The sequence below is a fragment of the Amaranthus tricolor genome, chromosome 4 (genome assembly GCF_026212465.1).
Source record: "Amaranthus tricolor cultivar Red isolate AtriRed21 chromosome 4, ASM2621246v1, whole genome shotgun sequence".
NCBI lineage: Eukaryota > Viridiplantae > Streptophyta > Magnoliopsida > Caryophyllales > Amaranthaceae > Amaranthus > Amaranthus tricolor.
This window is the reverse complement of record NC_080050.1, coordinates 16,596,709-16,624,156: the sequence shown is the minus strand read 5'-3', so window position 1 is coordinate 16,624,156 and position 27,448 is coordinate 16,596,709. Positions and strand designations below refer to the sequence as shown.

Here is a 27,448-nt window from a genome sequence, read left to right as displayed (position 1 = left end):
GCCCTTCTTTGTTGTGCAACCCCTTGATCAGTCTTCAAGATTGCACTTCATCCTATCCAAGAACATTGAGTATTCCCTTGATTAATCAAAGGAAAGCACCGGTGTTGCATTGACAGGAGGTTTGGTAGTCCAACTCTTGGCAAGGCATTGTTATAACAATCTTGGAATATCCCCTTGTGTTTGTGTGTTAAATCCATTTCGTGCATAATTTCTTCAACCACCACACGTACTTGGATCATCTTGCCACTGGAGCGAATCTACTGAGCCATTCATTCAGGAACTGAAAACACAAAAGAAAAAAAGGAGTTAACAAGAAATAAAACAACATCACAAAAACAAAAAGACAAAGCAAAACTCACGTATTCAGCTCTGCTCTGAGAAGGACCAGGACCGGAAGTCAGCCCTTCGTCGGGGGCGATGTATGGGTGCGAGCACACTCTGAACCAGTCAACGTAATTAGGTTCAGCCTCTGAAGGAACAAACCCGACAAAGTCCCTGCTCAACAAGGCGGGCATTAAAGGGGAACCTACTTCATGCCTCCAAATATACAGCAGAAGAAGGAAAGGTCGCGAAGTAGGTACCGTGTGCCGGTCGGAGAGCCTTGGCTGGTCTCATAGGAGTGGGAGAAATAGCTTGCACGAACCCGATCTGTCGCAATGTCCGCTCCAGCAAATACACCTCGAAGACATCAAAGCACGTGATACCCCCGATGACGGTGGTGTGTGGGTGCTCATTCAGCAACGCACTAGGAGAAGAATTGTAGGGAGTCCATTCCACCTGCATGCAGGCCAAGTTAACAAAAATAATACTGCAAATTTAAAAACACATGCATGACAAAATGTAATGTACAATACCTGAGTCTCCGTCATTGAGTCAAGAACCCTGCGGCAGTCCCTCAGCCTGTCCGCCTCATGACATGGTTTCTTCGTTGTCCACATGTCCGCCCTAGTCATGTTTGGCACATCTTCTCGGCGAGGATGAGGGCGGAAAGCGGGAAAGTACTCATAGATCCATGTCTGGAGCAATGTGAGGCAATGTACAAGAATGCCAAGGTCACCGCACCCCAGGCCACCTCCTGCTGATCGTCGTTCACGGAAAGTATCGGGTGAGGTCGCATGCCAATTCTGGTCTTATCCGCCAGCAAGGTAGAGCCGACGATAGCCATGTAGTAGGCTGTCGTCTGGGTATCCATGGCCTGCGACCTATGACACAACCGCATCAGTTCAGCAACGCTTACGCAGCCGCAGGTGAATGCACCTCTACGCCTAAGCTCAGAGATAGGCTCCCCGAACAGATTGGTGATACCGACATACCACTCCGCCTCCGAAGGCTCAGCCAGCAGAGAACCTTCAATAGAAATGCCCAATATGCGTTGCACGTCGTGCAACATAATCGTCATTTCCCCCCATGGCATGTGGAAAGTGTTCGTATCCGGCTGCCACCTCTCGACGAACGCCGATATTAAAGCACAGTCGATGTGTTGGTGCATAATGTCCGGTAGTTGGCCGAGGGAAGTGGCAGGTAGAACATCGTTCAGCGCATCGGACATATCCCTCAGTCGGATAATGGACTCCACCAGCCTCTTCCTAATACGACAATCCAGAATCGGAGGCGTACGCTCAGAGCCGTCAAAAATAAGTTTAGCTATGTGCCCCCCATAGTTAGGGATCAATCGCGTATCTGTCGGCCCCCGGGCTGGGGTGATGTCACTAACCAGTCCGTGTTAGCGGACTGTGAGGGCCTGCTCTCCCGTGGCGGCTCATTATCGATGAAACTACGTCCTGCGCGCTCAGATGCGGCAGAAGAACTCGGGCCGCCACGGGCAAATCTGCCATCGGGGCCCCGAACAACAGTCCAGTCCAATGGGCGAGAATCAGGACCTTGGAACTAAACATCATCAGCATCATTATCATCATCACTAGAAACCCCCCAACTACTCTGGAGGCTGCTAGCCTGGTCATCAAAAGGAGTACGCACTTGGTTCAGCGTACTCGACCGTTGGGCCCCATGTGTTTGGCAGCCTCTTCCTGCCTAGCCCTCCTAGCAGAACCCGTTACCCCCCTCTCATGCGGGTCCCCTCTGAGTAAGGTAGGCCTACAACTATTACCTCTCAACAATTGTCTAAAAAAACCCTTTCCTTTTCCTTGATTACCAGCCATTTTCTACAATTTTTGACAGTTTCATTAAATATTAAAAATAAATGAACATAATCAAACTTTACGTTACATTAACCAGATGAACAAAAAACAATATTAATTTTCTAAATTGACAATAATCATAAAAATAATAACAACATTAACAAAAGTAATAACATTAATAATAATCATAACAATAATAACACAAATAATAACAATAATCATAACACTAATAACAAAAAAAAATTATAAATGACATTAAAGGATAATATAATAATAGTAATAATAACAACAACCACTATAAAAATAATATAACAATAAAAATAATAACAAATAATAATAATAATAATAATAATAATAATAATAATAATAATAACAATAATAATACAAATAAAATTAATAATAATTTTTCTAAAAAAATAACAATAAAAAATTAAAAATGGAAAAAAAAACGAAAATAACCAAACAACACCAATAATAAAAATAATATTCAACACAACATACAAAGTTTATTAATAATAATAAAATTAATTATAATAAACATATTTAAAATAATAAATTAATAATTAAAAGAAAAAGAATTATTTAATAATAAAATTAATAACAATCACAAAAATAATAAAAAAAATAAAACTAATATCAGTAATAACAATAATAATACCAACAAAAATAAAATTAAAAATAACAATAATAATTATCAAAAACAAACGAAAAAAAAATTAAATGAATTGCCCCGATCTGGGCGATTGGACCCCGGTTCAATCGCCCCATTTTTGGCGATTGAACGGGGGTCCAATCGCTCAAATCTGGGCGATTCATTTTAAATTTTTTTTATATAATTTAAATTCGAAAAATAAAAAAACAACAACAACAACAATAATAATAAAAATTGTAATAATAATTATAACAAACATATTAACATTAAAAAATTTTAAAATCAAAACATAAAAATATATTTAATAATAAAAACAATAAAAATCACAACAATAACAACAATAATAATAAAATTATTAAAATAACAATTCCAAAAATAATAATAATAATAATAATAATAATAATAATAATAATAATAATAATAATAATAATAATAATAATAATAATAATGTAATTAAAATTTATAATAATTATACAAATACAAACGAAAAAAGAAAAAATTTAAAGTTGAACCGCCCAGATCTGGGCGGTTCAACTTATATATATATTTTTTTCGTTTGAAAATTTAAATTAATTACATTCGAAAAGAAATTACCTCGATTAATTATTTGCGAATTGAACTTAGTTTTTTCTCCAACAATTTGCTTTTGTAAGTTGGTTTTTAGGTGTGGTAGGAAATATTTTAGTGAGAATGTGATATATATAGAAAATTTTAGGTTCGATGGCAAAATTGTTATTTTTTGATTATATAGGGGCAAATACGTAATTTTTTCAGATGGGTGGCGATAAAATGAAAAGGGTGACGATATTTAAAGATTGTTAGTAAACGTGAACAGTTAAATAACTCCCTCAGGGCTCACACTATGCGTTGACTAACGATAGTTATCAACAGTTACAACATCCTTCCTAACTAATTTTCCCGCTAAGATTGATGTTAATCTGTGGTAGGAAATATTTTAGTGAGAATGTGATATATATAGAAAATTTTAGGTTCGATGGCAAAATCGTTATTTTTTGATTATATAGGGGCAAATACGTAATTTTTTCAGATGGGTGGCGATAAAATAAAAAGGGCGACGATATTTAAAGATTGTTAGTAAACGTGAACAGTTAAATAACTCCCTCAGGGCTCACACTATGCGTTGACTAACGATAGTTATCAACAGTTACAACATCCTTCCTAACTAATTTTCCCGCTAAGATTGATGTTAATCTGTGCAAATTCAATTCAACCATGGAACTCCAAAGTTCCCACTTTCTCTATCCTTCATAACTGCAAGACTGTAAACGATATCAAACAAATCCATGCTCGTCTAATTGCAACTGGGTTTATCAAAAACCCTAATTTTACCACAAAACTCATTCTAAAATTATGTTCTTTTCCGCAAAAACCACTCATTAACTTTGCTCGCTTTCTTTTACTCTCTGAACATGCTTTAATTCAAGAGGAACAAATCCTTTTTGATCCTTTTCTATTTAATGCAGTTATAAAGTCATTTTCTGTTAATAATGAACCAAAGCAAGCCCTTTTGATATTCAATTTCATGCTTGATAATGGTGTTTGTGTGGATAAGTATTCTTTTTCTTTAATTCTTAAAGTTTGTTCTCGATATGGGTATGTTAAAGAAGGGATGCAGATTCATGGGTTATTGAGGAAACTAGAAATTGGTTCAGAATTGTATTTGCAAAATTGTTTGATTTCTTTATATGTGAAATGTGGGTCTTTTGAGCTTGCACGCCAGGTGTTTGATAGGATGCCTGATAGGGATTTGGTTTCCTACAATGCTATGATTGATGGATATGTGAAGGCAGGGTTGATTAGTGTTGCTAGGGAATTGTTTGATTGTATGGAGATCAAGAATTTGATATCTTGGAACTCGATGATTGCTGGGTATATGCAATCTAGAGGCAATCTCGATAAAGCTTGGGAATTGTTTAAGGAAATGCCTAAGAGAGATTTAGTTACTTGGAATTTGATGATTGATGGACTCGCAAAATGCAACGAGATGGAATCTGCCCATGATTTGTTCGAGCGAATGCCTGAACGTGATGCAATCACTTGGGCTACTATGATTGATGGCTATGCCAAAACTGGTTGTGTTGACATTGCAAGGAATTTATTTGATCAAGCTCCTGAAAAGGATATAGTGGTTTGCAATACCATGATGGCTGGATATGTTCAAAGCGGGAATTTTGTTGAAGCACTAAAATTCTTTTATGATATATTAAATATGGATAATTCGTTTCCTGATAGAACTTCGCTTTTGATCGTTCTTTCTGCCATTGCCCAACTAGGACGTGTGGATGAAGGCATCACTGTGCATTCCTATATCAAGTCCAATGGCATTGCAATTGGTGGGAAACTTGATGTGGCTCTTATAGATATGTATTCAAAATGTGGCTGTATTGATAGTGCCATTCAGGTATTTGAAAATGTGGATTTAAAGGATGTTGATCATTGGAATGCCATGATAGGAGGATTGGCTGTTCATGGCTTGGGTGAACTAGCATTTGACCTTTACACGGAAATGCGTAAGCAATCTATAGAGCCGGATGATATCACATTCATTGGGCTGCTAAGTGCTTGTGGTCATTCCGGTTTAGTGAAGGAAGGGAAAATATGTTTCGAACTTATGAGGAGAGTTCATAAATTGGAACCGAAACTGCAGCACTATGGGTGCATGGTTGACATTCTTGGTCGAGCTGGACGCCTAATAGAAGCAAAAGAATTTATAGCTGAGATGCCTATTGAGCCAAATGACATTGTTTGGAGGACTTTACTTAGTGCTTGTATCTATCACGGAAACCTGGATCTAGGGCAGCAGGTTGCTGAGCGTCTTACAAGGCTTGATTTGAGTAATTTGGGTTCATACGTGCTTCTCTCCAACATGTATGCTGGATTTGGTAAATGGGATGATGTTAGTAAAATCAGAACATTCATGGCGAACAAAGCTCTGAAGAAACTTCCTGGTTTCAGTTCTATTGAACTCAATGGTTCAGTCCATGAGTTCCTTGTTAGAGATAAATCCCATCCTCAAACTAGCCAAGTCTATTCTCTGTTGGATAAGTTCAGTGCTTCAGGACATTGCTTGAATTTCGAATCAGAAGTCACAGAGCTAGAACTGGTAAACCAGTAAAATGTATACAAATTCATCTCTTGATTGTTAAATATATATATTTATTAATGTATATTTTACTCAGAATACGCCTGTAGTCTTGTAGAACCTTGATGTAAATGTCCTAGACTCATTATAGACTCCTGCAAGATTACATGCCACAGGAAGTTCGTCAAACATTCTTCATGTCCGTATCAATATATGCTATGCAGTTTAAATTCCTTCAATATGCTTATTCTTTCTATGTTTCTTCTGCTCCTGAAAAGATTAATGCTATGTATAAACTGTAATGTCAGCTATAGCACGTTATCATGACCTTAAGAAAACATGTTAGATATGGTGACTCAATAATCCCAATATGGTTGTATGAAAGTTGATATATGTGATTTGGAGTTTTGAGATGATATATTGATGTTATGGTGAATAATGGTAGTTGAGAAGAATTGTTCCGTTGCACTAGATGCTCGCTCGACTCAGGCTTGTCGCTCGACTGGTCGAGCAAGAGATCAGAAACTTGCCTACATTTTGATCTCGATCGACCATAATAAATTGCTCGACTAGTTGAGCAGACGTTCGCAGGATTTTGTTATAATTCGATAAGTTCAAGACTTACTCATATTCATTTCTTCTGGTTCCAAAGCCTATATAAAGCTCAGTATATTTCTTGTACATACAATGTAAGATCATTTGATCATCTAGCTATTGGGAATTGAGTTGAGAGCCACATTCCAAATCTTAGTGTTTTAGTGAAAGGTTTTATAGGGTTTTATCTTCTTCTCTCGTATTGTATAATTCTAAGGAGGGATTCTTATCATAGAGTGAATTATAGTTTGTAATCAATACTCAAGAGCAATAATATTCATTTTCTCCACCTCTCAAATCTTGTGTTGTTTTCTTAGTTTTGCATTTTCTGTTTTTGATCTTTGTTGTGTTCTTTCATTGATTATTTGGATCAAACTCTAACAAAACATGTGGTAAAAAAGTATTGCACGATTCGTCTTCACTAGTCAATTTAGCTTTCAGTCATCTTCTAGTAGCTGATCTTTTGTGTGATGAGATACTTTCTCACTTGATAATTTGCTTGGTGATCTCTGTCATCACAATCACAACCTATTTTAATCAAAACTTCACCAAAATTGTCTCATTTGTCGGTTGTCAAAAATGCTCATTATGGATGAGGCTGAATTATACAATCAAGCATAGAACGTAGCCATGTTTCACAATTCGGAAACGTTTGTCCCGAATCACAATAAAACGCGACCCAAATCGCTAAAGGTGATGTCTTGTTGTAGAAGACCTTTTTTTAAAAGATATTTTGCCTTTTATTTACAAACTAAAGAAAAAAGGAAGGGAGAAAACGAGATAAATCTAGAAAAGTAAAAAACTTCAGTTAAAATAAATTGAAAAATCATTTTAATTCAATTTTGTTTTCAAATATATTTTTTATACATAATATATTTCGTATCTAATTGTTCCCGAGTCAAACTAGATTGTGTTCCTTATTTCCGTTCTTATTCCTCGTTTCAAACCAAATATCATTCCAGGTAGCAATACAATCAAGCAACATTGTGGGGGGAATTTTTGCCCTCCATCCTAACATCTATCTGCTTGGCTTAGAAATTATTAGGGTTTAGATGTTATAAATTATCACTAAGATACATAGACTTGAATTAAGGAAACAATTGACAATCAGCCTTCTCTTACTAGTAGGAAACTAGATCAGGCTCTTGGCCCGACTATGACCTGAAGTGACTCCAAATTAGGCCCTAAGTATAATTGACCCAAATCTCAATCAAGCCGAATTGCAACCGACCCAAACTCAAAAACAACCGAATGCACAACTCTAGTCATCATTAGGAGAACCGCTTTACCAGAACAGGAGGATATTATGGGGAGAAAAAGTAAAAATATCAGCAAAAATTATTTTACCAGTCTCAGTAGAATAAAAATTGTGGTAATGAACAGAATGGGAACGGAAAAGGAGAATACATAAGTTGGACAATAGCTTTTGGCTCTTGGTAAACAAGACAATAAAGGTTCACATGAAAAACAAATAAAAACATTTCTGTTAAAGTAGTGAGTTTTAATTTCTTCTTTGTGTCAATTTTCAATGATGGAACTTACCTTGTTTGTTTGTGACACTAGGTGTTATATTAGTAATAGTATCCTTTTAGAATTTATGGGTCCATTCACATGTTCAGTTGTGATAAATATTGTCTGCATCTGGAGGTGTAGTTGTATTTTGGACCAAGAGTTTATTTCTTTAGCTTAATCATGAGTAATGGGTCCAAACTAGAGCTCAAAGGAAGGAAACTTGCATTCACCACTATTGGAAATAATGATTTGAGGAGAAATTTTGCTTGTTATTAGATGACACCCTATTAATTGTCAATCGGAACAATACAGATATGCTCTATAGGAGAATAGAACTAGAAATCAATTTTGTGAAATGAATTAAATTGAACTGAATAAATATGAGTTATGAGAATAAAGTAAAGTACTGAATTGAATTGAATAGAATTAAAAATAAATGAGCTTAACTGAACTAAGTTTGTAAATAATTGGAGAGAATATGTCCTTTACAAAGATATACCGGGTATAATGATGATAATGATAATGTTCTTTACAAGGATAGGGTTACATTCATGTGAAATCCTAATACCGCTTAAACAAGGGTCATAAAATGGCATTTGGGTAATGTACTATAGTCATTATTTGTTGTATTAGTTAGAAACCCATCTCATTTTGCGCTTAGGTCCAAGGCCAACTCCGGTTATGACTCACAAGGTTCGTATCTTGGTAGAAAAAACCAGGATAGAGAGATGATGAAAAAGAGTATACACAAGGAATACTTCTGCAACAACTTTTGTGAATAGTGTAATACTAACGGCCCGTTTGATTAGTGGTACTAAATGATGGTAATGAGAATGATTTATAGCGTAAAATTTTATTAAAAGTTTCATATCATTCTCATGGTAATAAAACTTTTATCACAAAAAAGTTTTTTATTTACAAATTTCTATTACTATCTAATACCACCTCTCCTAATGGTAATGCATTGGAATGAATTTTATGAAAAAAATGAGATAATTAAAGTTGGACAAGCATGACCATCAAGGTAACCAAGAGATTTTTTAACCAAAATTATATTAGTTTTTTATTCTCATTACTACCATTTATTACCATCTACCAAATGGGTCGTAATTACTTTAAACAGTAAACCTGAAGCAAGTCATTGAATGTTTCATTACTTGAAGGGAATTCATTTTGTTGTGGCTTACAATTTACTAAAAGGAATGATTTAGTGCACCAATACAACAATTATACCTCATTTGAAAAGCAGTAATGTCCTACAAAGGAAAATATTGCCTTTGTTAGTGTTTTTATTTGGATGATCACAATGTAGCAAGAAATACCACAAAGTCCTAAAACTGAATCACCTTAACTAAATGATTCTAATAGAGCAAGTACACAGAATCAGTTATTCTTACAACATTCTAATTAAGACATTTGATTAGAATACAACAGCAGTTGGTGCATTAGACATTTGCACAAAATTTGTATCAGACTAGCGGATTAGCGTACCTTCATCCTTAATCCATACATACATGGTTACATCAGTGTGACTTCCACATCGCAAAATGAGATTAGCTGGCAGTTAGCAAATGCTCGTTTGTCGCTAATTTGAAAAAAGACGGGAAAACCCATCATTTTCGAGTTTAAGATTTGTCATCAAACAGACTTAACTCTTGTCTAATGGTGTTTATAGATGGTCGTTGATGAGGGATTTCATGAATGCAAAGTGAAGCTAATTTACCAAGCTCAATAGCTTCAGATTCTTCGTACTTTCCAAGAAGATTTGGAACGATAAAATCTTCTAATCTTCCTGACTCAGCACCTTGTCGAATAGATAGATCAATTTTTGATTTACCTGATAGAATTTGGAGTAGAAGTATACCAAATGCATACACGTCGCTCTTGTCAGTAAATTTTCCGGTGGTTGTATACTCTGGAGCAAGGTATCCCATGTCAGTGCTGGCTTTAAGCATAGAGAATACAATATCATCAGCAAGTAGTTTGTAGAGGCAAGATCCCATAAGTAGTGGATTAAGCCTCTAGTCGATCAGCAGTTTTTCAGCCGATATATTTTGGTGAACTAGTTCTGGCTTACTGCTTTGTGAGGTGTGTAAATAATCAATACCTGGGGAGCAGTAAAAGGATTAGTTAGTGAACTTCACTTGCATCATCACAAGTCGTCGCAACAAGTTCATTATTTCAGCAACCGGCATGCAGAGGAAGAGATCGTCTTAATAATTATTATCCTAGTCATTCATAAATTTGTTATTAGATTTGTACACTACAAGTTCCGCATAAGGGGAGAGTTGACTGCACACAAATCTGATGATGTTCCATCTAAAACCAATTGTTAATAGGAGGAATAGCCCATCAAACTTATATTTTAGTCAACCTCTCTCTAACTGTTCGATGTGGGATCACATGTGGGTTATTTTCCAAAAACATTCATTTCGCTCATTTGATCCATAAAACTGACATGCAACATGACACCAATCTCATTGTTTCAATTGGAAGTTCCGAAGTAGAGGTGAAGTTTGAGTCTATTGTCACAAACCCATGTCAGAAAATGCAGTTCTAAATGCTAAACGTATGGTTTATTTATGATCAAGGGTCAAACTGTTAGATGTAGACACAAATAAGAAGTGCATCAAGTTGGCAACCCCTCAATTTGGCTATAAAATCATGTCTGTATCGCACTTTCACAGACATTTAACATATACATTAGTTCTTAAGGAAAATAAAAGAATTTGAGCTGCACCAGAATTTGAATACAGAATCGATAAACAAGGAAGACAACCAATACTAACCTTTAGCAATGCCCTTAATAATAGAAATTCTGTTAGACCAGTTGAGATGTTTATCATGGCCATGATTCAAATCAAGATACTGCAGCAAGTTTCCGTTGGGAACATAATCATATATAAGGAAGCATTCTCCCCTTCCTTTTGAGCAGCAAAAGCCTCTAATCTGAACCATATTCGCCCTGCTCAGAATATGGTCCAAGTACAGGGGAACTACAAGCTGTTCCCACTGATCCTACTGTTCCTACTGCTCCTACTCAAACAAATCTTGAGCATCTAAGTTTGGAACATGTTGAGAACAACAATCCACACCACGAGCCAGCTACTCCAACCCAAGAGGTACGCAAGAAAACTAAAGGCCACACATCATGCTCAAACAGTCAAGACACTGCCCAACAGTCTGCTTACGACCAGGCCACCTTACTCTGTTGCCTGAGACTTAACCACGAGCTTCAAAGGGGTGACCAAGGAAGATATGACATCTTGGCACATGGATCTAGCCATCAAGGGCCTAGGACCCTACTGACAATAATCACAGAAGCCGAGAGAACCAGCACAAGGTGCCCTAGTCACTATAGGGCTGAACACGATTTGGTCTAAACCGTAAACCAAACCGGACCAAACCGTAAATTTAATATTTGGTCTGGTCTACGGTCTAAATGGTCTGGTCTGGTTTTTTTTTTCAGACCGTATTCCAAAACGGTCCGGTCCCGGTTTTAAAATTTTCAGACCAGACCGGACCGGAAAACCGTAATAAAATAAAATTTTAAGGGATTAGGGTTAGGGCAATTAGTCGTCACTCGTCAACTCCTGCTGTGCTGGCTGCCTCTGCCTACTGCCTACTGCCTCCGCCCTCCATCTCCAATTCTCCATTTCAAAAATCGCGAGACATTCACATTCTCCTCTCTTCCTCCTCTCCTCTCTGATTCCTCGCCTCTCTGATTCGCCTCCTCTCTCATTCCTCGCCTCCTCTCTAATTCCTCGCCAGTCGCCTCCTTCGAGGCTTCAAGTCTTCGACAGTCGACAGTGCTTGTGCTTCTTCGAGGCTTCGACGCTCCTCCTCCAATCTTCATTCTCCAATCTCCGCAGTCACCACGGAATCAAGTGTAGAATCTCGTAATGTAAGTATATTGGTTGATTTTTTGATTTTTTAGGGTTTTTTCAAGCCTTCTGTTTTATTTGTTTCGAATTTGTAGATGGATTTTTCTTACTTTCATACTTTCGTACTTTCGTTTGTAGTGTTGTTTGGATTTTTCTTGTTTTTGATCTTCAGTAGATGGATTTGTAGTGTTGTTCTTGATATTTCGAATTTCAAGTGATGAATCTTGTAGTTTTTTTCCTTGTTTTCGAATAGGTGATATTGCTTGTAGTTGATATTTCGATTTTCCTTGTTCTTGATATTTCGATCTTCAGTAGGTGAATCTTCAGTAGATGGATTTTTGATCTTCAATAGGTGAATCCTGTTTTGGGTAATTGCTTGTAGTCTTTGATGATGATTGTTTTCGAATTTTTCTTGATATTGCTTGTTTTCGAATTTTAGTTGATGATGATTGTAGTCTTTGATATTGCTTGTTTTCGAATTTTTCCTTGTAAGTAATTGATGATGATTGTTGATTGGAATTACTCAGTTTCAGTCCTTTACTCGTAATGTAAGTAATTGCTTGTAGTCTTTGTATACTGAATAGATTGTTGATGATTGTTGATGTAAGTAATTGCTTGTAAGTAATTGTTGATGATTGTTGATTGGAATTACTCAGTTTCAGTCCTTTACTCGTAATGTAAGTAATTGCTTGTAGTCTTTGTATACTGAATAGATTGTTGATGATCAATTGTAGTTTGCGATGTCGATGGATGAACCTTTTATAGTTTGCGATGAAAATGAAGTGGATGATCAGGATGTTAATGAAATCAAAAAGGAGGAAGTAATGAGCAAACAAAGGAAAAAAGTTGTGAAACCAAGATCCGACATATGGGATCACTTCACCAAATTTACAAACAAAAATATGGAAAACAAATGTAAGTGTAACTATTGTGGTCGTGAATATAAGTGCAATCCTAGTTTTAATGGGACTAGTACTTATAGAGCACATTTAAGTAAGTGTACTAGATTTTCACTCAATAACAAATCAAATGCTATTCAAACACAATTGAGTTTTCAATCAAGTGTTAATGAACAAGGGGAACAAGAAGCTCACATAAAGAGTTGGAACTTTAACTATGAGGCTTGTAGAAAAGGCTTAGCGTTCATGATAATTGTTGATGAACTTCCCTTTAGATTTGTTGAAGCCCAGGGGTTTAGGTACTTTTGCTCACAGATGCAAAATAAGTTTGTGGTTCCTTCTAGAATGACTGTTGCTAGAGATTGTTACGAGATGTTTTTGGATGAAAGGTTGAAACTAAAATCTTTTTTAAAAACTAATTGTAGGAGAGTATGTCTTACTACTGACACATGGACTTCAATCCAAAAAATTAATTATATGTGTTTAACTACGCATTTTATTGATAATGATTGGAAGTTAAATAAAAGAATCTTAAATTTTTGTCCAATATCAAGTCATAAAGGTCAGGCCATTGGGAAGGCAATTGAGAAATGTTTGCTTGCTTGGGGTCTTGAAAGTGTGATGACCATTACTGTGGACAATGCTAGTTCTAATGACACTGCAATTGCTTATTTAAAAACAAGAGTCAAAACGTGGGGAACTAGTGTGTTGAATGGAGAATATTTGCATGTAAGATGTATTGCTCATATCATGAACTTAGTGGTTAATGATGGTCTTAAATTAGTTAGTGATGCTGTTTGTCGAGTTCGAGGTGCTGTTAAATTTATTTTATCTTCTCCATCTAGAATTGAAAAGTTTTATAAGTGTGTTTCAGATGAGAAGATTCCATCAAAAAACATGTTGTCTCTTGATGTGGTCACACGGTGGAACTCAACTTATTTGATGTTAAGCATTGCTTTGAAGTTTATATTGGCATTTGAGAGGTATGATGGGGAAGATCCAAATTTTCATGAGCATCTTCTAGATCCCCATGGTTATGGGAATGGTTTAGGAAAGCCTACTACTGATGATTGGGACCAAGTGAAGAGCTTAGTTCAATTATTAGAAGTGTTTTATAATTTAACTTTGCGTGTGTCTGGTTCACAATATGTTACTTGTAATGGTTGTTTTGATGATATTACTGATGTTGATTGTTTGCTAAAAGAATGGTGTGAAAGTCCTAATTATGAGTTTAAGGATATGGCACAAAGAATGAAAGAGAAGTGTGATAAGTATTGGGGGGATCCTAAAAAACTAAATGTTATGCTATATGTTGCTGCTGTACTTGATCCTAGATATAAATGGGAAACTGTGGAATTTGGGATAAGACAAATGTACACAAAAGATAATGATGCTTTTGTTGTTTGTATGCGGGTAAAGAATGCCCTTTATGATTTATATAATGAATACAAAGGCTTTCATTCCACATCCGCAACAACGAACCAAATTGCTGGTGCTTCAAGTTCTAGCAAAGATGTGGAACCTGGACTTCCGAAAAAAGGACTTATGAGATCTAAGTTTAAAAAACTCAAAGAGTCTCGTGAGGATGGGGAATTGACTAAAACAGAGGTGGACAAGTATTTAGATGAGGTTACAGAAGAAGATGGAGATTGCTTTGATATTTTGACATGGTGGAAAAACAATAGTTCAAGGTTTCCAATTCTTTCTCTTGTAGCTCGTGATGTGCTAGCCATTCCTGTATCCACAGTTGCATCGGAAAGTGCCTTTAGCACTGGAGGTCGAGTTCTAGATTCATTTCGAAGTTCATTAAGTCCAAAGATGGCAGAAGCTCTTATTTCTTGTCAAGATTGGCTTCGTGCTTCTTCTCTAAAAGTTGAGGAGTGCTTGGAGGATATAACACAACTAGAGAACGGTATGTGATCTTTCATATCATGATTAGTATTATGTTTATTTTATAAAATCATATTTTTTGATGTTTGTTTTTATTGTATAGAGTTATCGAAGATCAGTTTGGCTCCTTCAGTTATTGATGTTCCTTGATGCAATGATGGATATTCGTGGATGAAGTCGCTATTGCTGAGTGCTGAGTAGTGACTACTATCAATTTACTTTATGTTCTATATTATAAAATTAGTGATGTACTTAACTATTGAAAACTTGTGATGTTTCGGATTTGATGATGTATTTTGTTTACAGATTATCGTTTATCTTAGATTCTCACTCAATTAAAAAAATACAAAAAAAAAAAAAAAACCGTAGACCAGACCAGACCAGACCGAACGGTCTGGTCTGGTCTGGTCTGGTCTCTTGACTGGTCTGGTCTGGTCTGGAAAATTTCCAGACGGGAATTTCTGGTCTGGTCTGATTTTTCTGTCAAACCAGACCAGACCGGACCGTGTGCAGCCCTAGTCACTAGCCACTGCGAAGAAGGTCATCCAGTACTTAGTCATTTTGTCTGATTTCTGTTTTTAAAATAAGCCTAATATTGGGCACGTGTATAAACTAGTCGTTGTAATGATATAAAGCTATAAATAGGTAGCTAGGCTTGATGTAAGGGACAATTAACTGAGTAATAAGAGTTTCATTCAAATTTTCATAGTTTCAATCCGTTTTCATTGTTCGTTGCTCTCTTCCTTTCCCCTGAGTATATTGTGTGTTTCCTTCAAATCAGTCACAACACAATTGAGTGATAGAATATCTCTGAAACTAGATTGAAGAACAATCTAGTGTGTAACCTTTCCACAAGAGTGAGTGAAGCTTAGAGAAAGGTCGTGGATTCAACCCAAAGGTGAGTGAAGCCTGAAGAGGGAGACCACGAGGCTGGCCTGAGAATCAAGAAGTGCTTTCTTGGGTATATACTGGTGAGGATTGTGTGTGTTTTCGCATTTTACAGACTATCTCCAAAGGCGAGAGTGATTCAATGCAAGATTGTGAGTCTGAGGGACCCAATCTTGGTGCATAATCCTCACAAGATTCCCATGTTGTAAGGAAGTTAAGATCTTCAATCCCATCAAGAACTCTGCTTCATATGTCTTACAGTTAGTCTTAGCTATGCGTTTGATAGAAACTATTGATCTGTCTCGTAAGACACCTTTGTAAACAGCTGAGTAATTACTTCGCCCTAGGAAATTCACTTCAGAGAAGTGCTGAGTAGCAGATTCTACATCCTCCATATTGAACATATAATTCTCAAATAAATCTTGGGAACCTTTTCCTAGAGGATCCCACCCATTTGAATATTCATGACTAATGAGGGGTGCAACATTCCTATAAAACATCCTTAAAATGATCAATGCTAAGCCGACCATCAGCATTATTCACATTGCTTGCAATCTTTTGTTTTCTGCGTCGATACCATGAGAACATCGAAAGACCAACGACTGTGACCAAAGAAATTAAAACTACCCCGGAAATTAAACCAGCATGTGAGGGTTTAGAGCTGTTAGAGCATTGTGTTCGGCTGCAATTTATGGGGAGGTTTGCTGATTCGGGTATAACTGTATTCCCCAACCCACCAGAACCCGGTGTAAAAGCTTCAGGTTTATTTTGATTCTGGTCATCAGAATCAGTGCAAACTCTCAAGGAAGCAACCCAACCCCACATAAACCTGGATTATTCTGATACTGGAATCCATCACTCAATCTAAGCAAAGCTGCATTTGTTAGTGTTCATATTAGTTCCTTATTTTCTCAATCATCTATTAATCTATTAAGTAAATTTGAATTAATATAGGAAGTTAAAGTTCAATTACCAGCAGGTACATTGCCAGAAAGAGTATTGTTTCGAACATCAAAGATTCGAAGCAAGGGTGCTTCAGCTAACTTGACAGGAATTGGACCAAATAACCTATTAAAGCTTAAATCCAACCTAGTTAACATGTCCAACTCTCCCAAACTAGCAGGAATTGGACCAGTTAATTGATTATACTACAGAGCAAGAAGCTCGAGCTTCTTAAGGGAACCTATCTGTGTAGGGACATTCCCACTTAACTTATTATAACAAAGCTGCAAAACTGCAATGCAAGACAAGCAAATTGAACCACTTTTAGTTCTCTCTATTATTTTTTTTTCTTAACTGACTTACACATTTATAATAATCAAATTTGGAATTAGGAAGCACATTAAACAGTAGGGTAATTAAAAAACCAATTCCAATTTAAAGAAAATCTCCAAAAAATTAAACCTTTGCTAATAAATTAATGAAAAAAACTTCTATATGAGAAGGCTAACCTTGCAAATTAGAGAGATTTCCAATTTCTTCAGAAATGCTGCCTCTAAAATAATTAACATCTAAATACAGATCAGTAAGCTGAGTTAAACCAGTAATTTCTTTAGGTATTTCTCCACTTAACCTATTGAAATGCAGGTACAACCCAGATAAGTTCTTGAGCTCACCAATGGAAGAAGGTAAAACCCCATCAAGTCCTTTACCTTGCAATGAAATATTAGCCACTTTGCCAAACTCATTACAAGCAAGACCCTCAAATGTCTTACAAGGATCCCCATTTTCATTCCAAGAAGAAAGGAAGGTGTTATGAGGGTCAAGAGAAGTTTTAATGCCAATGAGAGTTTTCAGCTCAACATTTTCACAAACAGATAAAGAGCATAAGAGAAAAAGAGGTATTAAAAGAAAGTATAAAAATAATGAGTAAACTCCATTTTCTTCTGGGTTTTAGGGTTGAAAGATGAAAAGTGTATTTGGTAAAAGAAAGATGAGAGCTTTTGTTATAGAATGTGGGGTTTTGAGGAGAGAGAAGGAGTGGAGAGAGAAAGGGATGGGAATAATAACTGAAGAAGAAAGTGAGAAAAGGAGTAAGGTCAGCACAGATTGCAAAGATGTGAAGAGTAAAAAGACAATGAAGTGAGTAGTGAGTAGTGAGTAGAATTTGAAATCTTGGTATTTGTGGCGTAGGCAGTAAGGGATCTAAGACTCAGTGAAAGTATAATCATTTTTAAAAAATTCAATTAAAAATTTAGACAAATCATAAGTAAATATGTTAAAAATTAATATTTGAATTCCATTTTAAAAATAATATCTATAGTCTATTTTGACAAATTTTCATGTCGGGACATTAATTTTCATAATTGCGAATTAATAAGAATAGTAAGAGACAAAAATTAAATTGAAAGTGTGTAGTTCAACTGGTTATGAGTGTCCCATAAACGCTTCAATAATAAAGGTCATCCTATAAACAATAAATTTTCTACAAAATTTTAGTGTCTTCACATATGGATGCGGGATCCAGTTCGATCCGCTCTGGGGTGTAGGTAAGTGGGGAACTCCTTACTAGCTATATTTGCTATTACAATACAAAACTACCAAAAGGTTCATGGTCCCTTTGTATATAGCTAATATATATATTGAACTTATAAAAAAAATAAGTTTAATTTATTAGAAATCAATCTCATTTAGAAAAAAAATAGGGCAATTAATGTTAAAAAAAAATTAATTCTTGGGTAAGTTAGAAAATCTTACGACTAGCGAGAGACAAATTTGTTGATGAGAATTTAGTATGATAAGCGATAACATTTTATTGATGAAGGTAAGTCAAGTTAAAGCATAAGTTATATGCACAATCTTATTAATAAGTATTTTGGTGATAAAGTAGTGAAAAGGGGCTTGTAGTGGGTGGATTGGCAAGGATTAGTAAAAAAATGATTTATCAAATAGCAGCCACGTGCATATGATTTTATAGGTTCACACTATACCTGTCTATGTTTGGATAGATTTAGGTATGAATTTAGCGGTAGTCGGTGCATATGAGTATGAAAAGTCTAATCCGTCATAAATAGTGGATAAGTGGTGGCTATGAGGTCTAACTTTGTCCCATACCCAAAATCTTGATTCTGATTTACGATTCTACGACTCTACAATCTAAAAATAACCGAGCGTTCTAAATCTATGTAGGATCTTAATAAATATAGTATCATACGATCCTAGCAAGATCTAGAAATATAGTTGATAGGATCATCAATGATTCTACAATCCTACAAGTATAATCAAAATCAAAAAAAATAAAAAAAAAAACTTCTATTCTATCTTTTAGTTACACACACACACACACACACACACACACACACACATATATATATATATATATATATATAAGTTGAAAATATAAGCTTATCACTATTGTGAAAATTCATGTACTTACTAATTTGCAGTTGATTATTAAATGTATTCATTTTAATCAATAAAAAAAGTCAAATAAATCTTTATTTACAACTTAAAACTTAAAAAATTAACCAATATTAACAAATATAAATAATAATTGATCATTTTATAGCATATCAAAATACATCTTACGATCATACGATCCGATTCTATCAATTTCGATCCTACCCCTTGTCGATCCTCGATAGAATCCTAATTTAAACAACCTTGGTCCCCGCTCATTTCCATTTTGCCTCTTATCCATAATATATATTTTAATAATATTTTATATCTTTTATTTGTTTTCAAGTCTCTTTGTTACCTTGTGTAAACCTCTCTTTAATTGCTGTTAAATATATTAAAAATAAAATTGTCCTGTTTTTATGGTGGACATGATTATTAATTTACTAGTAGCATAGTTATCAGAATCCTAATTCTAATCTACGATTTTACAATCTTACGATTTAAAATAGGCAACCGGGTCCCGATTTGATGGGTCATGGGGCGGGTACGGGTATAAAATTCATACCCACCGCGGGGATGGGGATGGGGATGGGTTTTAGGTGATACCCGCCCCATCCCCGCCTCGCCCTGCCCCGCCCCGCCTCAAGAAATGTACAGATTTTTTTAAAAATTATTTTCAATTTTCTGGAAAGCTTGAAATTTATTTTCAAATTTTTGTAAAAATTTAAAAAAGACCCGGTTTATATTGTTTAAAAAAAAATTTTCAAAACCCTAAATCTACTTTGGGCCTTTGAAATCCCTTCTTCTTCACTACTGGGCGCTGGCCGTCATTTCCTTTTTCTTCAATCTTCACTGCCATTCTTCTTCTATCCTCTTCTTCTTGAAACAGACTCCCATCTTCTTCAATCTTGCTGCCGTCATCTTGCTTCTTCTTTGTTGCACTTCGTCATCAACAGGTAAGCATCAAAGAACATAATATCATCTCGGGTTGAAGCAAATATAAAGCTTTTTTTCTCCCAATATATTTTTGCGTCATTTCCTTGCTTTCTGTTTATTTTATTTTTGTCTTGAATTGTTTTTGTGTCCGGAAGTTTGCAAAGGTTTTTAGTTTGTATCTGTTGGTATGTATGAATATCAGATTCTTCAGTTTGTTTCACTTCATTTTCAGTTTGCAAAGGGTCGTCAGTTTCAATATTTTCTGGTATTTTTTTTGATTTTGTTTTATGCCCTGTTTAACAGTCCTGTGGGTATTTTCAGTTTGTATCTGGGTATTCTTCATCTGTTTTATGCCCTGTTTCAATTTTATGCCCTGTTGATTTTGTTTCAATTTCTTTGTTTATAGAGTTTGAAGTATGAGTATGTCAAAGTATGAGTATAGATGATTCTTTTATTAATGAATGTTATATTCCGTTTTATCTAGCAATGTTGAACAATAAAGGGTAATGTTTGTTCTTATACCAGAAAATCCCGTTTTAAAGACTTGTTCATGTGTTATCCTGCTTGGATGGTTGACATTTTAGTATGTACCTTGTTGTTTGAATCCACCAACTTAGCCTACAAGCCAATTGGAGTAGGGTAAATGAAAGGAAAATTTAGTAGCGAAAGGATATTCAAGTGAGAGTAGTAAATTCTGTCACTGGCTTTCTTATTGACTGGTGTATGATGTGCGTTTAGCTTTTCTTTTATTACCTTTTAGGGCATATGTACTTAGTTGTTAGACAATTCTTACTTGTTAGATAAATATGTCTTCAAACCCATCAACTACTGCAAGTTGTACTCCTATTAGCGTCGATGAGTATGAAAGTCTAGCACATGTTGTTTCCGATCCTAACGTGTTACCTATAACAAGTAAGCACACTTCGGCGGTTTGGAATGATTTCAAGAGAAAGAGAGTTGGTGGGGTAGAGAAGGCTGAGTGCAATCATTGTAATAAGCTACTTTCCGCCGGTGCAAAGGCGGAAACTTCTCATTTGAAGGACCACATTCAAAGTTGTCGAAAGCGAATATGTCAAGATCTTCGGCAAACAAGATTATTCGGTACACAACATAATGTGAATGATAGTAGTGATTCTTTGACTTTGGCTCCTTATGAATTATGTCAAGAAGATAGAAGAAAGGACTTGGCCGAGATGATTATATTGCATGAGTACCCCATTAGCATGGTTGAGCACTATGGCTTCAGGAAGTACTCTAAGACTTTACAACCTGGTTTTAAAGTACCGTGTCGTACCACTACTAGGAAGGGTATAATGAAGAGATATGAGGATGAGAAGGACAATATTCTAGCTTTGTTGAGGAAAGTCAAAAGTCGAATTTTATTAACTACGGACATGTGGACGGCAATTAATCAAAGGAAAGGCTATATGGCAGTCACTTCACATTTCATTGATAATGCGTGGAAGTTGCAAAGTCGAATTATAAGGTATTACTATCAACTACTAATTGTACTTGTGCTAACATACTTTACTTACCTATTTACTTCTGATGCAATTATTTTTTTTGACTAGGTTTCTTTATGTCCCTGCCCCACATGATGCTGAGGTTCTTGCCGATGCATTAAAACAATGCATTCAATCATGGAACTTGGATTTGAGATTGGCATCTATCACAGTAGATAATTGTACGACTAATGATGCTATGATGGACATCATAAAGGACTCTTTCCCATATGGTTCTCTACTTTTGGATGGTGAGTTCTTACATATGCGTTGCTGTGCACATATACTTAATCTAATTGTTCAAGATGGATTAAATGCTGTAGTGTATGATGGATTTAATCGAATAAGGGAAAGTTTTGTGTTCTGGACTGGTTCTGATAAGAGAGTGCAAAAGTTTGAAGGTGTAGCTAATCAATTAGCCTCCAGTTACAAAAGGAAATTAACCCTTGATTGTAAAATTCGTTGGAATTCAACATATGAAATGCTTTGCGTTGCTATTAATTATAAAGAAGTGTTTGCTGTTTTAAGTGGTCGAGATAAACTATACAAAAACCCACCAACTCCTGAAGATTGGGAAAAAGTTGGGAAAATATGTGAGTTATTGGAAGTGTTTGCTATTTCTACGGTTCCATCCGAATCAGCTTTTAGCACAAGTGGTAGAGTTCTTGATCCTTATCGTAGTCGACTACTACCTCAAGTCGTTGAAGCTTTAATGTGTCCTTATCGTAGTCGACTACTACCTCAAGCCGTTGAAGCTTTAATGTGTTCTCAAAATTGGGTTTGAGCTGCCCTCAAAAGTAAGCATTAATCCTATCAATATTGTGCAATTTTTATGCATTGATAAATTTTGGTTATAAAAACATTTGTGTTTGTAGATTGTGGAGAATTCAAAGGACAAGGATTTTGCTAAAATTGTTGGAGAGTTGGAAGAAGAATGCGAAATGAAATTTGATAGTGATGAAATTATTCTGGATTGATTTAATTTAGATGATTTTGAGTTGATGTTGAAACTTGAAATACTTTTGTTTTAGACATGTATATTTATTTGAGATTTGATTATGTGTTTGTTTGAGACTTCGGATATATGTTTGTTTGAATTGAGACTTTGGATATGTGTTTTTGTTTGAGACTTTGGAGTTTGGATATGTTTTATGGGTTTTAAGGCCCAAATAATTGAATATAAATATGTGACACAGATGGGTATTAAGCGGGGATTTGACGGGTGGTGGGGCGGGTAAAATGGGTATTAGACGGGGATGGATACCTAGATGGGTTGCGGGGCGGGGATGATATTAGGTACAAACCCATCGGGGCGGGGACGGGGAAAAAAATTATACCCGCCGCGGGGATGGGGATGGGGATGGGGATTGATTTACCAGATGGGGATGGGGATGGTAACGCCAATACCCGTCCCGCCCCGCCCCGCCCCGTTTGCATCCCTAGACTCATCCCTTATTTATTTTAATTTTTAGATTTTTTCTTTGTGAAAACAAAAAGAAAACCATTTCAATATTTACAATAAACGCCGATTCTAAGCATTTTAATTTATTTTTTAAACTAAGATTAGCAATATAATAAATTATGAATTTAGGTTGTTATTCAAAAATCTAATTTTAGTATTGAAACTTTTAAGTTTGTACAACTTTATGTAATTATAATTGTTTTATATTCTTTAAATAATTTATTTTCACATTCTTCTTATTAGTTTATAATAAGAAAAATTTACTTTTAACACTAGTACAATTAATGTTATTTACTGCTGTAAAAATAATCTTATTTGTTGCTTATTTTGGAATTGCAGTAAAATGAAGGGGTAGCAAATAACCAAAAACATTTGTTGTTATTTAAAGAATCACAACAAATAAAAATACTTATTTTCTACTTTTAAAAAAAAACACAGCAAATACTCATAGATGTGATCTTTTGTAAGTTATAAACAATATCAAATAATGATCTTTTTTCTTATACAACCACAGCAAAAAGCAATAACAATCCTAATTTCATGGTTGAGTAACTGAAAGTCTAGTTTCAAACATTTAATTGAGAAACAACCACACTAAACGTCTGAATAAGTATACAAAAAAATCTACGAATAAACTCATTTATATATAATTGACAACGTGTTCATATACAAACATAAATCATCTTCAATAATTCAGTATACTTTCACCGTGATTACAAAAATCATCATCTATCAGTTTCCAAACTATCTCACATATAATAATGAGTGAGGTACTTAGCCCAATTGTTGAAGAAATGTGTGTGAGTATTTGCTGAATTTTGATTTTGTGAGGGATGGGGCCAAATGAATTTGTGCGGGCATCTTTCAGTCATTTGAGGAAAATGTGTGAGGTGTCAGCAAAGAGTGAGTGCTATGTCATGTAGAATTAGAGTTTTGGATGTGGTTGCTTAAAATAACAGCAAAAAAAAAAATCACTGTGAATTTGTTAAAACACTAGCATTAATTAATCTTTTTGTCATGTTTGAAATTTAAGCAACAAATTTGATTAATTCTACAAATGTTAAAATCTTACTTTTGGATGGCATTCTTTCAAAAATCTCACATTTTATTTATTTTGAAAAATCTAACCATTACACCTCATTTTCTTTAAAAAATCAAAATGATCTACAACTTACTAAGTTATTTTTCATTTTACTCTGTTACCTTTTAAAACTCAATAAACAAAAGAAGAAAATAAGAAGAAATTCACCAATAATAATTTTTCCTTTCCTAAGCACACCCACCTTCATCGGCCAGCCACCCCTCCCTGTCTCCTAACCTTTGTCACCCCTTCCTAACACAACCGTGGTAGACAAATTCAAATGGCATACGAACTTGAACTCAAATAAAGGGTTCTCCTCACCACCAAACTCTCCAATGATGAACAAACTCAAACACAGTTAATGTAACACATGTTAATTAATGACATCATATTATTAATTCAATATTTCACTCATCTTCTATAAATAATTCCACCTTTGGATTGTTTTTAATAATCTAATATTTGTCATATATTTGCCCAAAACATACCATATTACTAGACCTGATCAAACACCGGACCGGGCCGGGTGGAAAAAATAGCCCATTGATGCGGGCGGGGCCGTAGTGCGAGTCTAAAATTTCTTGCCCAAACCCGTAATATGTATGCTTGCGAGCCTATATTATATATTATTTATACATAATTAAAAACACAAATTACAAATAATTGAAATAAACAAAAACAATTGTTACATATTATACATAATTTAAAACACAAATTACAAATAATTAAAATAAACAAATACAATTGTTACATATTATACATAATGTAAAACAAATTTAAAATGCAAATCATGAACAAGCTCCTTTTTGGGCCGGCCTGGCCCGCGGGCCAAACGCCAATCCCAAACCCGTCCCAAAAAAATTCGGGCCACTTATTTTCTGCCAAAACCCGCCCATCGGGCCATATTTTGGTACCCAAATCCTCATTTTTTAGGGCCGCCGGGCCGGACCGCCTATGATCAGGTCTACATATTACTAGTAAGAGGTAATAATGGGCATGCTGCCAACAAGCCAAAACAGAGATTGAATTATTCAAAATGAACTCAGAGCAAATGTTGAATTATTAGAAAATATCAAGGATTATTCATAGCGAACGAGTAAAATGGTGGATTATTAATATTAATTTTTCCTTGTACTTTTTTTCAATAAATAAATATATAAATAAGACCAATAAATAAATAGATGAATTTTGAATAAGTTGCTAACATGGATATAATTATAATATAAAAGACCTATACATACGCTTATTAAAAATACGTTTAAACTCACTTTGGGCTTAATAAGTTGGGTTCGTAAGTAAAATTTTACCCAACAAAATCTCTAAGTGCTAGTTTTGACTCGAAAAAGTGTTATTCCGCATTTTGTGTCTGAAGGAGTTGTCATTGATCCAACTAAGATTGAGGCGGAGAGAAATTGGCATCATGCACCGAAAATGTGACTAACGTGAGGAGTTTATTTTGGGTTTAGGCAAGTACTATAAAAGATTTCTCAAAAATTGCTCACCGGATGACTTATTTGATGAAGGAAGACAAGAAATTTGAATGGACTAAAGAGTAGGGCTGTTAAAAAAACCTGACCTGACCCGTTGACTCGCAATATAAATGGCGGGTCAAATTCAAAAAACATTTCAACCTCCGGGTCGGGTCATGGGCGAATATTAAATTTTAGTGGGTATCCAGTGACCCGCTTAAAAAAGAAACAATTAGTGTTGAAGCAATTAATTACAGCTCTGTGAACTCTTGAATCTTCATGCAAACCGAAGGCTTTTACATCAACAGGGGTGTTTAAAACCCATCCATGATAGTGTTTCATTAACTTATCAAGCAATAAAAGTACAGCTCTTAAAAATCTTACTTGAAGAATTGCTCATTCGGATTCCAAGTCCTGACTCTCCGTTCTTCTTCCCCATAACCTTTGACTTCTTGTTTGGTTCTGTAGATAGGATTGTTTCCTTACCAAGAATAAAATCTGAATTCTGATAATTGATTAGCTTTAGGGGTCCTCTTCTCTCATTCCAATTTTTCACTAGCACCTTGACTAAGTCTTGGAACAGTAATACTCAAAAATACAACTCCTTCCTTCAAACCTAACTCCGTCATTCAAATCAAAAATAAAACCGGGTACCCGGTGTCCCGACCCAACTTATTCAGGTACCCAAAACCGAGACATAGGCCGTTAAAAAAAATAACCGGCTTTCCAGGTACCTAAAATGCCGGATACCCACTAATACATACCCTTATTAAAGAGTGTGAGTTAGCCTTTCAGACATTAAAGAATAGATTGAATACCACTATAACACCCGATAATTAGTGACCTCTTTATAATTTTTACTCCCTCCGATCCTTTAATTTAGTCCCATTTCCTTTTTTGGCAAAACCTTGAATTAGTCCCATTTCTATTTTTGGCAATCCTTTTTTACTTAAATACCCTTAGTTCACACACGTAATTACGATTTTACCCCCGTTAACCCTACTAACCTAAAATAATTAACACTCTAACCTCACCTTAATCATTCCCTCCCTTTTATAACCTCACCTACTCTGAATCCCTTCCCATCCCTCCCTCTCTCTCCCTCTCTCTCTCATCTTCATCCTCAACCTGTGTTCGTGTTCTTCACTGATCTTCATCTTCATCCACAAGAATACCTTGGTTTACGGCTTATTATCTTCATCTTCATTTTTTTTCCACCATCTTCGTCTTCTTTGAAACCCTAATGCTTTTAGGGGTTTTGTAAATCTGGGTTTTTTCCCATCTTTTCTGGGTTTTTTCGAACATGGCCTCACCAACTTCTTGTCTTTCTTGTTTGTCTTCGTCCCAAGAAAGTGATCCTACGATTGGATCTCCTAACCCGTGGTTCGATTTCTACAACCGCATACCTACGACTTCTGATGAAACGGATCCTAACTGGGGAAGAAGTATAACTTATGAAGATGAAGAAATACAGGGAATGTTTGATTTACAACTGGATCTTCAATATCTATACATTGAGAACTTGTTCCCTTCCTCAGATGAAGAATCGTTGGATGATGTTGATTTGGTTTCTGATTTTGATGTTCGAGGCCCATTTTCTCGTATGGATATATCTTTCATCTATGACTAATGATGATTTTGTTTATGTGCTGGTGATGGTATGCATGTCTTTCGTGTTCTATTTTTGTTGCCCTATGATTTTTTTTTTGAGGGTAAACAATTGGTTATAGCTACAAAATCCCTAAATCCATTCATTTTGCCACCAATCTAGGGTTTTAAGTTCATAAGCCACCAAACATTATGTTTAGGAGGCTATGTTCTTACCAGATGTAGGAGGTAATTAGTATGGGATTTGGGTTATCTGTGATGAGTTCAAATTGTATCTCTGAGATGAATTTGTTTTTCATTTTGTTTTTGAAGCCATCAATAAATTGTTACATGCTTTTTCCTTCTAAATGTTTACGGCTAAACATCTCCCCTATTCAATTATTACATCATGTTTAGACCTAAACATTTACTTTACACTGTAACCCAAAAGTGAGTACAAAAGGAAACCCAAAAGTATACTCATGTGTGTCATATTTACATGGTTCTGGTGT

The 27,448-nt window shown here is 35.4% G+C and overlaps 2 protein-coding genes and 1 pseudogene across 2 annotated transcripts; 1 reads left to right on the top strand and 2 right to left on the bottom strand.

Annotated features, from left to right (window-relative positions):
- Positions 1-141: 141 nt before the first annotated feature.
- LOC130810518 (uncharacterized) lies at positions 142-1,027 on the bottom strand. The gene is made up of 4 exons (XM_057676616.1): positions 855-1,027; positions 582-777; positions 360-495; positions 142-280 (listed from the first exon to the last, which is right to left on the bottom strand). Exons 1-3 carry the CDS (start codon positions 951-953, stop codon positions 398-400), a joined length of 393 nt encoding a protein of 130 aa, XP_057532599.1. The 5' UTR covers positions 954-1,027; the 3' UTR covers positions 142-280; positions 360-397.
- Positions 1,028-3,913: 2,886 nt separating this feature from the next.
- LOC130811109 (pentatricopeptide repeat-containing protein At2g45350, chloroplastic-like) lies at positions 3,914-6,754 on the top strand. The gene has a single exon (XM_057677283.1). It carries the CDS (start codon positions 3,995-3,997, stop codon positions 5,924-5,926), a length of 1,932 nt encoding a protein of 643 aa, XP_057533266.1. The 5' UTR covers positions 3,914-3,994; the 3' UTR covers positions 5,927-6,754.
- Positions 6,755-9,218: 2,464 nt separating this feature from the next.
- On the bottom strand, positions 9,219-19,200 carry LOC130810785 (LRR receptor kinase SERK2-like; annotated as a pseudogene).
- Positions 19,201-27,448: the final 8,248 nt, after the last annotated feature.